Consider the following 18,326-nt stretch of genomic DNA (forward strand, 5'->3'; position numbering starts at 1 on the left):
TAGAATCATCTACTGGGCTTTACACTACTTACTGTAAACATACAGTATAATTACAGTACACACTTTATATGAGAAAAATTTCTCTATTCTGTATCGTGTACACCCTCAAATTTGTGATTGTCAAGTTTACAAATGTGCATTTGTAGCCTTTTTTACCTTTTCCATATTTTTGCAGAAAACACTTTTACGAAATTAGGCCAAAGGTTTTTTACATTGCCTCCTACTGACAAATCGCTTCACTGTTTTGTTTCCTTTATCGTCTCTGTATGTCGCTTTGGATAAAAGCATCTGATAAATGCCTGAATGTTATTTGTGCAGTTGTATACTGTATTGTGTTGCATGACCAGTTCATATTGTTCTTTGGTTTTTGAACTTCTCTTGTCTTGTACAGTAAGATCATCTTCATAATTTACAGTAGTGTAATGTTTTATTTTGATTTTTTCCTAAAGCTCATTCTTGCATTTTGCTCTATTTGCACTCTTTTATGTTGTATGTTCTAATAAACACTAAGCTGTCAAATTATTCTTAAATCCCACTAAGAGATTTTAGTAACAGTGTTTTGAATTGATCTCACCAGTGTCTAAGACTATGTTGTAGTGTGGGTGTTTTTGAGGGCTGGGGAAAAGTTTGGTTTTTCAGCAAGGTTGAATGGTTTTGAGAAGAGAGCTTCCTTTTGACCTGAAAATGGGATGTTTGGGGAATTGGGTGAGATGTTATGGATTTGTGCTTACTGTTTTGAGAATACAAGGCATAATTTCAAGAAATGTGTTTAAGCAATCGAGAAAAACTGTAATAATCGGCTAAAGACGCATCTCTTCCATCAACATTTTTTTTGTTGCACAAATTGCTTCTACTGTTTTTCCCCTACTTTGTACGTCGCTTTGGATGAAAGTTCTATCTTTCTCATAAACTCACACACAGACTCAAGCACGCACGCATGCACGCACACACACACACGCACACACACACACACACACGCACATGCAAACGTACACAAATTTACATATATAAAAAGATATTCATATTAAAAAGATGCGCCACTACCGTTACAATGAATGGCGAGGAATGCAACGCTCAATATGGCCGCTCTAGCAAAGGAAGTCCCGCCTTCTAGTAAAATGAGCCAATCGTCAATCAGTAAAGACTAAGGATTCTCTGGGGCGGGGCTCTCGTGAGGCGCTTGCCAGCCTGTGCGCAGACGCAGAAGATGAAGCGACCTCGAAAAAGGTGATTTTATCGAAATTTAAGCTTAGCAAACCAAAGTTATGATACAGTTCAGGTCATGTTTCATCACTGATCGGAAAAATGCTGTTAAATTGTGATATTCGCTAGAGATTTTGGAAATATCTGCCTTCCCCCACTCAAGTAGATAGGACTTTGGACTTGCTATGACGTAAATAGCTGCCCAGAGGCGTTGCAAACATGGCCGCCGAGTGGCACGACTTCCGTAAACAGAAGTGATATATAATAAGTGATATTTGATATATACACACTCACTCAACAGTTACGCTAGACCACATTTATTGGGAATTAACCAACCAACAGATAACGTCATGTTCTCTTACGTATAATTTATTTTAACACAGAAAAATATACTGCATCTTATTTTAATCTTACATAAGTACACGTCTTGTTTCCAAGCGTGTGACCGGTGTCGTTCTGTTGTTGTTTTAAACATGTGTCTACAGTAACGCTGTCTGAATGAGAGCTTTGGTTAGGCTACTTTGCATGTGGGTAGAGAATTGTGGCTAGTCGGGCAGCCACAGTCTCCGCTCCGTCACCACAGGGGTTTGTCTCACTGAAACCTCACATAGACTCGCCACACACAACACATACAAGCACTCGACAAAGAAACTTCAGAAACACATGCATAGGCACGATGCTTCAGGGCATTCCACTGAAAGTAACAAAGCCTTTATCTGAAGATAACTTACTAGTGAGACCAACAAGTTCCCATGCTTCTAACACTTCTTTAACCAACAAGCAGACAAAACGGTACTTCTCCACTTGTATTCTATGAAACAACAATCAATCATATAAACACAAAGGCAAAGTGTAACGATATTCTCAGCGCATAATTCGATACAATGCATGACACTGGCTCATAATAAAATAGTATCAAGATATTCATACAGTAGATTTACTTCTAACACGATTTGTAAAAAATGTTTTGTTTTTGTACACGAAGAACTGACAATATTAGAAGTTTAATTGAACCGTGTGTATGTCAATTAAAAAAAATAAGAAAGTTAAGAAAGGAATTAAGAAAGCTCAGCCCTAAAAAAGAAATCATTTAAACCATAAAAGCACAAAATTAAAACATAACATATATGTGTGTGTGTGTGTGTGTGTGTGCGTGTGTGTGTGTGTGTGTGTGTGTGTGTGTGTGTGTGTGTGTGTGTGTGTGCGTGTGTGTGTGCGTGTGTGTGTGCGTGTGTGTGTGCATGTGTATGCGTGCATGTGTGTTTATGGCGGTCACATAATATCGAGAAAAAAATCACAATAGTTCTACAATACGCATTGTGTTTAACAATATATTGTTACATTCCTTAGAGTTTATAATAAATGAATTAAAAATGAGTCACATTTCACTGCAGACGTGGTTATTAACTTTGGATCGTTATTTTAACCACACAAAATCATATAACTTGAAAATTTTATCTTATCACTGGATTGTGTTGTATATAGATTTATTTCAAAATACGTTTCAAGTCCAAGCTGAAAAACGAGTTTCCAAGCCTGGATATTTAACACAAACGAAGATGTTTGCATTTCACGGTTGCACCGGGGTTTTGCACATATCCTGTGCACATGAAACACGTGGAGTGAAAGCAGCCGTTCTTCATGCACCTTGCAAAAGCAGCTACTTCCTGTCAGGGCCTTCAAGCGAAGCCCTATTCCTATTTCTCAAGCGACATTTGGGGCCTGAGGTGTTAAAACAGAGACTCACAGCGAAACAGTTCTTTTCTACTCGTGGCTGTTGACTCACAGGAAAAGTGGGTGGGGGGGTTAATAATGAAGGAGAACACTGAAGAACTTTGAGTTCCTGACCTCTTATCTCCACCGACAAAACCTTTCTGTGGTTTCTGAGCGTACGCGTCGAAGCCGAGGAGGCATCGCACTTCTCCCTTCACTCGTGAAACGCTCCGTCTCTCACATTATTTTTACACGCGTTTGGACCTGAAAGGTTATTTCCATAAGGAAGTCTGCCTTGTAAGTGACTTTACAACAGGTTCAAAATGGTATTTCTTTATGTGGAATTTTACAAAAGGGTGCGTTCTGACATTCCATGTGAAGCTCGACCCGATCGATAGCTAGCCTATCAGTGGCTGATTTAATGAGATGCGGTCGACCAATCAATGTCTGTCCTGAAAATAATTATTGAAATGAAACTGGATTTGTGTTCATACCAAAACAAACGTCCCTGGAGAAATATAATTTAAACCAATGGAGCCGGACTTCTTAAAATGCATTTTTAAATATCGCAAACTATTCTACTAAAAATCACGTACATTCATCTAGGACGAAGATAAAATGCAAACAAACAAAAAACAAACATTACTCCCGCTTTAAAGTGACACCGCAGGCAAACGTGAGGTTTTTCAAATTGACCAATCGATTTGCATGCGACCATCACTTTAACCATCGTTTTGTTTTCTTAAAATCCCATTGGAGCAAAATCTTTTTCAGTAAACATACACGAACAATATTTACCACATTTGTTATTAAAGATAATACTAAGAATTTACTAGAATTTACTAGAATTGTTTACTGCGAACACATGCAAAATGAATAATCCAAACCTATTTGTAGTATTCTGAATTAAAAAATGAAAGAAATACATAAAAAAGAAATCAAACAATATAATTTTATTTATTTATTTATAATTAAACTTCAAACATCTTTATCTCGGCTCTTGGAGTCGCTTCATTGTCCAGGGATGGCGCCACTCGAAACATTCCCAGCGTGGTTGTGTCAGACACGGGTTCAATAGCGAGCGGCCTGCCTGCCTGTCTACCAGACAACGGGGCTCGATATTACCAGGGCCAAACTCTCCGGGCAACTGCATTGTGTAAAGAGAGCGGGGTAAGAAAATCCATTACAGCAGAGCGACACTTCGGGGGCCAGCGAGGACAAGAAACTCAATATAGGCCTCGCCAATGACCGGCAAGATGATCCCTTTGGCAAAATTCTGATATTGAGAGCATCAGCCTTTCACATTGGAACATATTGCTCTTTTATACAGATCAGGTATTACAATCTTCAAACGGGCCTTTAGGAAGACGCTGGGAAGGGCAGCACTTTTCTACAGCTACTTTGGAGAAATATAAATGACTTTGGGTTTCTTAGGTGGGGTTCCAACACCAACCACATTCTCACAATTCTTGAGGCCCGAAGAGGCCGTCGCCCCTATCCGCACCTTCTCCAAGTTCCGCTAAGCTCTTGAAATTTGCCCGACAACCAAGGGACACAGAGGAGCGAACGAGAGGAATTTATGACCCTATGCAAGTCCCTTTCTGAATCTGCATGGATCATGGCTTCCTTCTCAGGTGCCTGGGGATGTAGATAACCAAAATCAGCCATGGCCAGGCGGAGGCCGCCGGGTCACAGACCCGATGTCTGCGGGTCCACAGGGCAGTGATGATTCTTAACACCATCATAAATTCATCTCTGGTGACACTACGAACCACAGGAGCACAAAAACAAACTTGTAAAGCTTTCAGCTACAGTCAACACTGCTAAGATATACGCAATACAACACAAGCCACAGCACCAGAGAGCACGGAGCGCGTCTGGAAGAAGGAAACAGAGGAGGTGGAGGGTGAAAGTGGCTTCATTTGAAGATAAAAAGAGTGAAGGGGTTCTTAAGTGTGACCTTTTCATCACTTGGTTGTGTTTTATGGCACTTTTAACACCTCTGTCAAGACCCTGCACACATGCATGCCAGGCGTCGAACCTGTGACCTCTACGCTAATGCAATGCGCTACCAATTGAGCTAAATGCATGTTGTAGCTCAATATAAATATGCTGCTCTTATAAATATGATGTTAGCATATGTAGGACAGAAGCTGGTGTTCTATTAAAGCAACCACGCTTAGGCGCCTTTAAGAAATTAAAGTTAAGTTAAGAAGTTACGTTAAGAAGTAAAAACGTCAAGACTGGTTTGTTAATGTAATCACGATCGATGTTGGGAAGCAACTAATTAAAAGTATTAGTTTAGTAGTGTGAGCTTTTTCAACAATTATCTGTTTATATTATGCAAAATTGAGGTAGTAATAACATATATACTCAAATCTTTGTCATTAAAAAGATTTGGATGAATTACATATTTTCTATGATTCATGTCAATTTTTTGTTATTAAATTTATTCGAGTTTCCAACACAATCTCGGTAAAAAAACGGTAATAAAAAGCCAATTTTAGCTAATTCGTATGAATTCTTACGATCTCATTCGTACATTTTAGTACGATTTGCTTTCGTGACAGTGATGTTAGGGTTAGGGGCGGGGCTTCAGTATTGCTTTTTTCTAGTAATCATACATTTTTGTACGATTCACAACATACAAATTCATTCAAACTAGCCAGTAAAATAGTTACAAATTCCCGTGAGATCAGGTTGGAGTTTCTGCATTGTGGACTGCGTTACATAAACTTATGATGTTTTCCAGATTTCTTGGCGCTGGTTAATAATCCACATTAATTTTCGGACCACATCAATTCTGCTGTGACCATAACAATAAATGGCATTGTATGATGTTATATATCGCTGCTGTCCTTCTAAAACCTGTGTCTCTACATTTCCTGATTTTATTTTTTAATCATTATTATTAGTCAACCTTTATTTCTGTCACTGGGTTTTGCAAATATCTAAAATGGTGTGTCAACTTTGACAACACAGTATTTAATCATTTAAAAAAAGTACAATGCTTTTTCCACTTCCTGAAAAACATAATGTAAGCTGAACAGAAAGTGACCTAAACCACACGTGTGCACTGCTGCTATAAATGGAAAAGCCACAATATGAAACATCCATAACTCCATGTGGCCTCTCGAATACATTAACAGGTAACTTTACTACCTATGAAGAGAATTCAAATAGGACTGCAAAAACATTTCTCTTTTGATATATAAACATAGATGCAAATGTGCCGGAGAAACACCCAACCGCAGACAAAGTAGAAACTGCGAGCTGTTAGCAACACACATACATATAGACACAATGACAATGTGAGACCATCATGTTCAGACCGGTCTATCTAGAAAAACATACACACATGTGAATGAGAGGCCGGGAGACGTGAGAGTATATACTGTGTGTCCATTTGTAGAGATTTTCCTTTAGAGTTAAAACTAAAGAGAAAGAATCTGCATTTATGGGTTTAGTCGCTTATGCTTGGTAAGCAATGTAGCATTCAATTCTTAATATACAATCAAACCAACGTGCGACCGGAATGGGGTATTGGCACATACCGTACATATAGAAAACAAACTTTTAATAATATATTATTATATACTATTAATATTTATAATAAAATAGCATTAGATAGATATATCTATATTGTTAGTTTGTTTTTAAATGTTTGCTGTCACACAAACACATTTTCAGTATATTTGTCAACTACTCACATCTGCTATCATATAACAGCCTACTTTAGTGAAACCATGGTAACCACAAATTAACCAGAGTAACCTTGTTTAAAGTATTTTGTAGTAAAACTGTGGTTATACAAACGCTAATCAATCAAACACAAAAAAAACATATTTACTACACTTTACTATAATAAAACCATGGCTAATTTGTAATGAATTGGTTAAATGTAAAGGCTGTTAGTCTGCACAAATGATCTAACAGAATTTTAATAAACATTTAATTTAATATTTTACTTACATTATGTGACAGTGATTTTCCACGTCAGACTTTTTTGTTTGTCCCCAAATTCGAAATAATGTAAAATATATTTAAATGAGATTTAGTATATTAGTTTCATCTGTTATTTATTCAAGTCATTGAATTGTGCAATAATAGGCATTTACCACATGCTCATTTAATCAATAACTACTGTAAGAGGTTTTCTTTATACCTTCCACCCCACAACATCTACACACACACATGCCTGCACAAACTCTTACACACAAGCACATGAATGCACAAAACACTAACACAAACCTCACATGTACAAACTTTTAACCACACGCACACACGCACACACACACACACACACACACACACACACGCACGCACACACACACACACACACACACACAGGTGCACGCACACGCACTCTAACACACATTCACACATGCAAGCACATACACATCAAAATCTGCACACAAGAAAAACATTCACACGTGGTGCAGTATTACTCAGGTGAGATGCACAAAGATGAAGCACATGTAAAACTGCTGTTGTGTTCAGTTCTTTACACTGATTAAGAGAATAAAGCCTGTTATTTACACTCAAGTGGCCGTTGGCGTGACTTTCAGAGCCGAAGACGCACCATCAAGGCTGGTTCACATGAGCTCGGAGCATGCAGACATCGGGTGCGACTGATAAACTTCCTGTGTTAACTGAAAGCGCTCACACGCATGAGAAAGCGAGAGAGCTCAGGAAATTCAAATGAGATGTACATGACTTTGTGAGAAACAAACAGATAAAAGGTCATGGGGCCTCATTAAAATAACCTTTCACAATGATCTCGCGGTCGTATCTGTTATTCAACTGATGCATTTAAATGCATGTACAAACATAAGTTATACTGACATGATCCAGTAAACTGAGCAAAAAAAAACCATGCATGTGATGAAACACACAGAGTGAAATAAGCCAGTTTAAGAATTACAGGGTTATTTCCATTCACCCCCAACGCAGTCATTTCAGTACCAGAAACTAAAGCATCATCATGTTTGGATCTCAGCCGTGACCTCAGGCACCCTCACGGTTTTACACACAAATGAAAATAATGAAGGAAAGTCCAGCGATCTGAGGACGGAGCGTTGCTGTCCAAACCATCAACCTGAAGCAAGAAACAATTTAATAATCCTAATACTTACTTTAATTTTATAATAAATGCATGACTTTTAAAAAGGACAGAAGCACTCTTAAAGGGATAGTTCACCCAAAGATGAAAATTCTTTCATCATTTTTTCACTCTCATTTCATGTCAAACCTGTATGAGTTTCTTTCTTCTGCAGAGCTCAAAAGAAGATTTTAAAGCATGTTGGTAACCAAACAACACTGAACCCCATTGACTTGCACTCTCAAAATATCTTCTTTTGTGATCCACAGAAGAAAGAGTCCCATACAAGTTTACAACCATATCCAAATTTTCATTCTCGCTTTCATCTCCAAGAAAAACAGAAAAAGCATCAAACGAATTTGTATCTCCATTTTTTCTTCATCTCGATCTTCTCGTTGCCAAACCCGTCCCATCATCCTCCTGTTCACGATCTAGAAAGCAATTCGAAATGATCTCAAAACTATTAAAGCAATATTTCAGTATTTAACAAGCTTCCGTCTATCCTCCACACAATCCTATAACAACACAATGTTCAATGTTTTCAAACTAACGTTGCAGGTGACCGAACGCTCAACGGTTGCCTACCGCCGGCTTTTTCGACAAGGAAACGTCAGCGCAGGAGACGCGGTGGAGTCCACTACGCGGCTGTTTGACTGAGGTTAACCATTGGAGTGCTGACTAACCCACAGCCCTGTGGTTTTCAGATTCAGCCACAAGATTTCAGTACCTCAGTGACACTGCAAGCCAGAACTTCACTGTCATCACGTTGTGTAAACAACAGCGTCGATAAACCTTCATCATGACATGGAAAAACCTCTCAGACACTCACCTCTGTTGAAGCAAGGCTGGTAGGACGAGAAGCTTTCGAAGATGCTGTTGGAGGCCATGGCGAGCGACTGCTTCCCCGGCGCCGCCTCCTCGGCTGAATCCAACACCTCTAACTTGATTTGCTCCCTAATTTTGAAGGGCTCCCTGCCTTGCCCTGCAAAGACCAAAAATACCACCATGACACACGCCGCACGCTCAACGGCATCCACGTTCCACCCCGTAAACCGAACCCCGAAACCCCAACATGCAGTACACACCCACACCCTGGAACCCATGGTCACCCTGCGGCGGTCCGGCGCGATTCTGTCCTTGGGCTCTGTGCATGGCTGACAGACACGGAAGATTGCGATCGGCGGTCAGCCTGTGGTTGACTGATGCTTACCCAGTGCAAAAGAGAAGCAGCACAAGCGCGGCGCTGTGGTTTTTGGTGGCAATTCGGCTGATTCACACTCTGACATCAACACGTCGTGTCATCCCTCCCTCCCTCTGCCTCAGCGTCTATCTTTATCTCCACTGCCTGGAGATCCATGACCCGTCACAGCCTCGGTTTGTGGTCGGCCCACAGAATGCTGAAGCCGAGCCAGACGGCGAGTTTAACTGTTCCCCACCATTGAAAAAAAAAACCTGGAAGTGGCCGAGCGTCATTGGGCGACCTAGGTCACATGCTTTCATTCTGACTTTGAGGTTTTGTTATCTGCTGTTTGGACTCGATCAAACCCCACCTGTCCGCATTTGCTTGAAAAGGAGGAAACGGTTGTGGTCTGCTTCAATTGTACAGAAGAGGCGAGAGGAGGGGGGTTGAGAGCGAGGAGGTGAGGACACCGCTGCATTTAACAGTCGAGCACCAGGGTTAGCGTTCGTGAGAGTCAAAGCATGCAAATCCTCCTGCAAGAGAGAACACAAATACTTTAGTGTCTCAACCGCCATTAAAGTTCTGCTGTTTGGCAAAATTTACGTGCTGCTCTTGATATCAGACTCGGGTATGAGGGAGAGTAATAAGAGAGAATTTACTGACTGAATAAAGTCTCATACGACCCTTAAGCCACTTAAAAATATATGAACATTGTTGCATAAAATAACAAAATATCAAAGCAAACGGATCAGAACGCTAAGTTTAGTTCCGGAAAACTCTTGGTTTCAGTCTATTTAAAGATTAAAGTGCACAAACAAAAAACATCAACAGGATTTTCTGAATCGTTGCATTACCTCATTTAGATCTTCGTTTTTGTGCGTAATGCCTTCGTGGATTCTGCAAAAGACAATAAATTATAACATATTTGGTTTAAACAATTCTGCACATAATTTGGACTGAATCAGGCAACGTCTTAATATCTGAAATGCAAATGTAGTGCAAATCATCCTTTATGGAAATAAACTATGGTTTATTACAAGTAAAACTAAAATAAAAATACGGTAACCACAATGTAACCCTGGGTTTACTACAGTAACCATAGTTAAACCATGAGGTCTAGAGTAAAACTGTGGTTACATAAATGTAAAACCCATAATTCTTTTTCAAACTGAACTGTAAGTAATTTCCACTCTGTTACTCATGGTTTATACACTTTTACTGTAATAAAACAATGATTCTTTTTCATACTGAATTGTGAATATTTTCCACTCTGTAACTCTTAGTTTCTACACTTTTACTATAGTAAAACCATGATTCAGTTTCATACTGAACGGTTAATAATTCCTACTCTGTTACTCATGGTTTCTACACTTGTACTCTAATTAAACCATGATTCAATTTCATACTGAATTGTAAATTGGCTACATAAATTGCAGCGATTATTTACTTGCGTAAAACATTTTTGATATCTTAAGTTTTTAAGCACAATCAAATTGGCTTTACATTCACTTCAATTCACTATTTCAGCTTTTGTAAATGGTTTTCATTATTTCAACTCATCAAAATAAGTTTAAGCAATTTCAACTTTTAATTTTTTTAATTATTATTTTATAACAATTTCAAAATAGTAAATTGAAATGATTTCGGATTATGGTTAGAAAGCCAATTTGACTGTATTTAAAAACGTAGGTTTTACAGTTCATAATATAAATGACAGGCTTTTGTGAACGATCACATTACCTGGATGAAATCATACGTCATCACACGTTTTACACGTTGTGTGTCTTCGTAATTGCAGGCCTCATTACGGTCTCACCTGTCGGTAATGAGAGCATTACATTACACATCCAAGCGGGCCATGAAATCATACAAGAGGACGGTTCATCCCGACTGCCACAATACGGACATCCAAAGAATATCGCCTTCAACTGTCGCATAACCCCCTCTCCTCAATCCCTATTATCTCGTAGCCACACACCTGCGTCCACCTCCAGCTTAAATGGCCTTAAATTGGCACATGTACACCTGCACCACGCCTCCAGCACATGCCGAACACACCCACACCTGTGTCCTTGTTCACCTCAGAAGCGTTCGGACGGGTGGCTTGGGGCCGGTGGGCGGAGTGCTTTAGGTGGTATCGGCGTGCACGACCACCTGCTTCCACTTCCAACCAGGAGTCAGATTTCAGCTCAACATCCAGACACGCTTCTACACACATGCTTCATGGTGATTAAACAGCGGTGGGGTTCGTTGGTGAGTCCTGACGACATGTAAAGAGACCAGGAGATTTGATGGAGTTCTCGGATGCATTTTATTTCAGTATTCATTTAGTCTCCGATATTTCTCTTAAATTCCTTAAGAGAAATAAAAACACACATGAGACTTAAGCAAAAGTTTCCATTTGCTCTCCATTTAATCTCATTGATATCTAGGAGAAATAATTGAGATATTTGAGATATTTGAGATATCTCATCTGCGATTTTCTTTCTTTCGTTACCCTTGGCTCTACTTATGGTACAGCATATAGTATAAGTGAGACTGTTGAGTAGGAGGAAAGGTCTATGTGTTATTTATTTATTTTTTTGGATGTCTGGGACACACAGCTGTTCTTAAGACACGACTCCTGCTGTGTTCCCACGGCAACACATCGTGCTGCATCCTGGAATCGCATACCCTCGTCCCTGAGAAAAATACTTCAGGTCGACCAAACTCTGGAACATTTATTCTGTTTGTCCATGTTGCTATGACTTACATCATAAACCACAGAGACAAAATCCTAAAGAGAAATACGTGTTGATGTACCAGAACAAACTTCAAAAGTATTTAGAGGCGATTTACATCCCGGTCACATTTTATAGCTGAAAATTAGAAGAATATAAATTGCATTTTGCATTAAGAAAATCATAGTAATATTTGCACTGTAAAAAACTGTAATGTAAACATCACAAAAAATACATATTATTTCAATAAAAAAATCATGAAAATTATATAAAATTGCTAAAAAAATATTCTCATATTCTTATTTATTAGCATGTGATGTGTTAAACTGCATTAAAGGCTGAGTAGGCAATCCTGCCCAGAAAAGGGTTTTTTTTGTCCGGCGGGTTGGAAGTCTCTTAACATCCTGATAGCAATCAATAAGTAAAGTGACACATTGGTATTTTTAGAATTGTATATCATTTGTGGAAGGCGTAGGACCAAAAAACGTTCGCCCAATCATTACCATCGGTGTGAGGGCAATGATAGGTCATGTGTACATTTTCAGTCAACGTATTTTGCATCCCACTGCGCACCCTGTTCACGCAGACACCATACGTCATCAGCGCGCTCGCATACGCTGTGCAGACACAGCGGGAGAATGGCAGGTAAACAGCTGGAACCTAACTTTCCCTTGTTAAATGTGTGCAAGTTTGCAAGTGGCACTTGCAAAGGACGAACAAAAATAAAGACGTCTAATCAGCAAAGAGGTGCAAGCAGAATTCCATTCGCAGATGCATTCTGGTCCCTGACGGTCGGTTCGCAGGGGTTTCCGGGGGTTTTCCGCTCAGTCTGTTCGCAATTTTGTTTTGGAGGTTTCAACAGGAGATGGGTGTGAAAACTGAGAAAATCCTGGCCAAAACGGGAATGTTGACATGTGATTATAATCAGTGTTGCTATTCCATGCTGGGAGCAGCTACGGGAGTCAAGGGTTTCAAAGTTGATGCCATGGTAACTTCTGGACAGTACATGTTATGATTCAATTTTGATGGGTTTTGATTATGTTGCTTATGTAGTTTGTGGACCTTTATGAATTACATCGTTACCCAGCATCTAACGAGAACTATGCTGCATCTAATCCCATTTTAAAGCTGTTGTTTACATTAGCAGTTTTCGCTATTGTAGTAACGTTATCTACTTTGTACTGTAACATGTTCTCACTGGTGAATGGGGCATGATTTAATTGATCCGAGAGCTTCTGGTTTGTGCGCGTTCATGTGTTTTGGAGGAGGCGTGGTTTTGGACTGTGATTCGCATGGAGGGTGTGGGATCATGATTTCAGTGCTAGCAGGCTAATAGCATGTTAGCAAGCGCTACAATATTACATTGATTATAATACTTTTTGTGTGTTACGACGCCATATTCTTTTTGTGACACTCTCTATTTTAAGTCGCTTAACGTAAAAAGCACTAAAAGTTTTTAATGATAAAAGCTAAAGTAAGGCAGTTAGACCTATTTAAAATATATAATATAAATACAAAAAGTTCTCAATGGCATGTAAACTTTAAAATGATGACTCTGGCTCAATAATACGAGTCACACCTAAAACAACCAAATACATGTATAAAACATATTCCCGTAAGGCTATTTTAACTTTAAGATGAAATTTATGACAGCTTTTGTTTCGAGAATTTGAATCAAGATCAATCTTGAGAAATAAACATAAAGAAGTGTCTAAAGAAGTTTTTTTTCCGGAATGCATAACATTCCTAACTTTTTCCTTGAATTAGAATTTAAGAAAAAATATGGCAGGCAGTTAAGAGGATTTTTTTTAAGGTGTAAAAAGTTGTTTCTTACATGAAGTTAAGAATCATTTTCTTCTTAACACCGTATCTAAACCGGACACGGTGAAGCACGATGCGACTTGACAAAAGACAATAGAACGCATTAGAACCCATTATAATCCCATTACAACAAACCGTGTGTTGTGGCGAGTCGTGTCTGTCGTGTCCGGTGTAGACGGTGTAAGAATGTTTTGTGAATCCGGCCCCAGATTTTTTATATGAATTTATGAGGATTTCTACAGTATGTTAGGACAGATGATGTTTGTTTCTCACCTGTGGTCCTATAAGAAAGAACGATTTTACTAACATCTTGATTGTTTCGCCTACGCAACAATGAGATTAAATAGAGAACAAATGGAAACTTTTGGAAGCTCCTTTGTCAGATGTTTCTCCTAAAAAATAGATAACAACTCCAACTAGTTCAACAAGAGATCTCAGCTGTCAAACTGAGCTGGAGTCTGTAAAGTCCATAAATATTAGTAAAGAATTTAATATAAATTTTAATTGAATTCATAGAAATAATTAAAATAATCACAAAACGAGTTTCATACAATTATAAATGGTTATTTTTCTAATTTCTAATATTATTTAATCTATACAATCTACACTAATTTTATAGCTCCTTAATGTATGTTATCTCATCTATTTATAATTTTCCTCTGAAGAAGAAACATCCAAGACCAAATTGATACTTACAGTAAATTAAACATAATTAAGAACCATTTTAAATGGACAGTCCCATGACATTTCTTTCTGTGGCGGTGGATAAAGACTCCTAATAAATACAATGATCAAACCTTGAGTTCGAGCACAGGACAAGACTTTACATTAAGTGCTGCTTTCATTGGTTGCCAGGACGTTGCTATGCCATTCCTAAGGTGTTGACAATGATTCCTAAAAGGCACAAAAACTCGGGTCAGAGAGACACAAATGACTCACCACTTTGTTTGTTGAGATCTCTTCTGAAAGTCTAGAGGAGACAAACGTGAGAGTCTTTAACTCAAGAGAAACATCTGAGTTTAGTTGAATCACCGTCCTGAGTTTGTTGAGGGGAGCGATGGAGGCAGTGAGGGATGTGACGAGCTCGACGGGGATGAAGGGAGGGGTACATGACACCTGCTGACATCTCAATGCTGGAGGAGGATGAGTCAGGACACAAACAGCATCCCAGACAGACACAACAGCAAACTGTGAGAATTCCCCTCCCGGCTGAGCTCTGCTGCTGTCAATCCAGCACTCGGATCTCATCCAGAAACACTCGTTCTCACAAAACACGTGCTGTTAGAATGACAGAAATCAAATAATATATTTAGTAAGAATTATTGGGACGCTTTAAGTAAAAGTCACCCAAAAGCAAAATTTGGTCATCATATATTGACCATTTAAACCCGTGTATGATTCTTTTTTTATGTGGCACACAAAAGAAGATATTTTGAAGTCAATGAGGGCCAGTGTTGCTGTTACCAACATTTTTTCAAAGAAAGTCATACAGGTTTAATGACACGACAGTGAGTATATGATGAAAGACTTTAATTATTTTGGGTGAACTATGCCTTTAAACCATATGGAGATGACCAATTTGAATGAATATAACAACATATCTAGTATCAAAGAAGGCATTTATTAGAAAGGATGCCAAACATTTCCAAGCATAACGCAGCACAAAAACAAAAAAACAATTAAAAAAACACTAAATGCAACATTCGGACAAGCCTCAGTCTCCAAATAAATGGTGCCAACGTGATTTTAAAATCAATATATTTAAGATCAACTATTTTATTCATATGTAAGTGAAAGTAACTTCTTTTAAGCGTTTTGATATTTGTGTCAGAAATAAAAGATAAAGATTGTGAGTTTTTTTGTCACATATCTGTTCAAAACGGTATGAAAGTAAAACCAGATGTAATGTTGCATAATCAGATATTCCCAAAATACACTCTGACATGGAACAAGATTTTGTTTTCACGGCTGCTGTGAAACCCAGAAAAAAATCAGATTGGGGTTTTGGTTTTCTGTTGCACGAACGCACACACAGTGTATAAGAGTAAACATAACCAGGCCGCTGTTTTGTCAGACCTGACCAAGGTGCCGTTTGCCAGGGCATGACAGGAATCTGAAGCTTATCCAGTCAGTGTGTGTGTGTGTGTGTGTGAGAGAGAGAGAGAGAGAGAGAGAGAGTGGGAGGAATTCAGCAGAAATTCTGTTACATCGACTACAAAGAACTTACAGACACGAGCAACTACACTTCTGTGTCTGTAAGTGTCCAGAAGAAAAGCTCACACAATAACATGTTATTTCTCATTTGCTTGGGAATCTGAATTTGTTTCAGCTTTTCTCAATCGTTTCTTCAACAGAAATAAAAATAGACTCAAATGAGAGATTAGAAATGTCATTCCTGTGATGTGTTGGAGCAAACACAAGGTCTGAAATAAAGCTCATGTCTTCCCCCGTGTGAGCACTGCAGTAATGTTCATAACTGCCATTGTTTGGCACGCGGCCCGGCCGGCAGTCTGTGAAATGTGAAACCAGGTGAAGCAACAGGAGAAGAGGAGAAGCTTGTGCTTTGTGTTTGTTTCAAAGAGAATGGCATCGCTTTGATCTCCAACGCTGCTGTGAAAACACACACCGTGAGCCAATGAGACCCCCAGAGAGAAGAAGCGTCACCAATACAATAACACACACACAGTAAATCTAACCTATTATAGACAAAAAATGTTCAATTAGATCATTCTCAAAACAAAAAAAGATTGGAAGACATCATTTAAACAAACATTGTTCACACACATCAAGCGTGTGGAGGTGTAAATGAATGTAGATTGAGGTGAAATCATCTGGATTTGAGTAAATGTGATGAGAAATGTTTGAGTTGATATTGAGATCTTCAGTAATATTGACTTTTGATTGCAGACGAGAGAAATCTGAGCTCAGTTTGACACATTGTTGACATCTCTTCTCAAACTCTCATGACACACACATTTCTCACATTTCTGACTCTTTTTCTCAAGAGAAACAAGACCTAAACAATAGTTTCCATTTGTTCTTCATTCAACCTCATTCATGTCTTGGAGAAATAATTGAGATATTATAAAGATATCATTCGAATGAAAACGAAATCTTTTTCATCACATTTCCTTAAATCATGAAGTAATAAGTGTCTCCACCTCTCGAAGGACCTGACAACTCCAAGACCTCTTATTCTTTAGCCCCTCCTCTCCGACCACCTGCCAGTGAAGTTTTCACCATCCAACCAGCTTTGCATGTAAGAAAAAACACGTTCTGAAATCTCAAATACATCACATCTTTCACAGATCAAACATTGTTGAATTGTTTTCAGGCACACATACCTTCCGTATGCTGTCACTATCGCCACGACAGACGTGAGCAGACGTGTGCTATATGCATTGTATCTCCTAACTGCCAGTTGCTGATGATGTCAGCGATGAGCAACCACTGAGCCATCTTGAAGCTCAGGAGAACAGATGTGTGCGTGCGTGCGTGCGTGTGTTCATGTTTGTATATCCCGGTGGGGACCTAAACCTGAATGCACACCAACACATGGGGACTCGTGTCACTGTGGGGACCAAAGAGGTCCTCATGGGCACAAAAGCTTATAAATTTTACAGAACAATTTTTTTTTAAATCTAAAAATGCAAAAAGTGTTCTATGATCTTTAGGTTTAGGGGATGGGGTAGGGGATAAAATATACAGTTTGTACAGTATACAACTCATTACGCCTATGGACTGTCCCCACAGAGATAGTAAACCAGACATGTGTGTGTGTGTGTGTGTGTGTGTGTGTGTGTGGCGTGTGTGCGTTGCGTGCGGTGTGTGTGTGTGCGTGTGTGTGGTGTGTGTGTGTGTGTGTGTGTGTGTGTGTGTGTGTGTGTGTTGTGTGTGTGTGGTGAGACGTTGGCTAACAGGCCTGATATTCGCCTGAAAATTGTGTTACATGGTAGAATTTGCACCATTATTTTTAAAAAATCATTGCAATACATTATTATTAAGATTAATGTAAGGTGCTGTCAATCAAACTTCTATTTAAGACCTTCAAAAGTGCATTTAAGACCATGATGTTGAGTGTATGGTATGACGGGTGTCAGGTTTTGCTTACATTTTGCCTACATAAAACAACAGAAGCGGTGGAAAGTCCCTAACAGGACAGAAAAGCAAATGTGTGTGAGTGGGGGTGTTTTGACTGTGATTCTCTGTGTAAAAATGCTGTTAACGTCCGTGTGAAAGTGTGTGTGTATAATAGATCAGCGATTGAGTTTCCTGAGAGCGCGAGCTGCATTGAGACGTTTACAGACAGATGTGAATATTTTCACATTTCTCATCATTCCAGTAAATGTGTGAACAAACTCACCCTTCACTCCCACCAAACACACACAGGGTCCGGAAAGAGAGAGAGAGAGAGAGAGAGAGAGAGAGAGAGAGAGAGAGAGAGAGAGAGAGAGAGAGAGAGAGAGAGAGAGAGAGAGAGAGAGAGAGAGGGAGGGGGAGAGAGAGAGGGGGGGGGAGAGGGAGAGGGAGAGGGAGAGGGAGAGGGAGAGGGAGAGGGAGAGGGAGAGGGAGAGGGAGAGGCTCGTTT

At 39.3% G+C, this 18,326-nt stretch overlaps 1 protein-coding gene across 3 annotated transcripts in view; it reads right to left on the reverse strand.

Moving 5' to 3' along the window:
* Positions 1-10,976, reverse strand: part of runx1 (RUNX family transcription factor 1) — a 70,240-nt gene extending 59,264 nt beyond the window's left edge. Inside the window, exons 1-4 of one of the 3 annotated variants that reach the window (XM_057331886.1) lie at positions 10,938-10,976; positions 10,052-10,094; positions 9,228-9,730; positions 8,847-8,999 (exon numbers count right to left, since the gene is read on the reverse strand). In XM_057331886.1, the coding sequence (XP_057187869.1) occupies positions 8,847-8,999; positions 9,228-9,303 (229 nt within the window). In that variant the 5' untranslated portion in view covers positions 9,304-9,730; positions 10,052-10,094; positions 10,938-10,976. Of the gene's footprint in view, positions 1-8,846; positions 9,000-9,102; positions 9,731-10,051; positions 10,095-10,937 lie in introns of those variants that run through there. The other 2 variants (XM_057331884.1, XM_057331885.1) reach the window with 2 other exon arrangements.
* Between the last annotated feature and the right edge of the window lie 7,350 nt (positions 10,977-18,326).

This window comes from Triplophysa rosa, linkage group LG4, assembly GCF_024868665.1.
Source record: "Triplophysa rosa linkage group LG4, Trosa_1v2, whole genome shotgun sequence".
NCBI lineage: Eukaryota > Metazoa > Chordata > Actinopteri > Cypriniformes > Nemacheilidae > Triplophysa > Triplophysa rosa.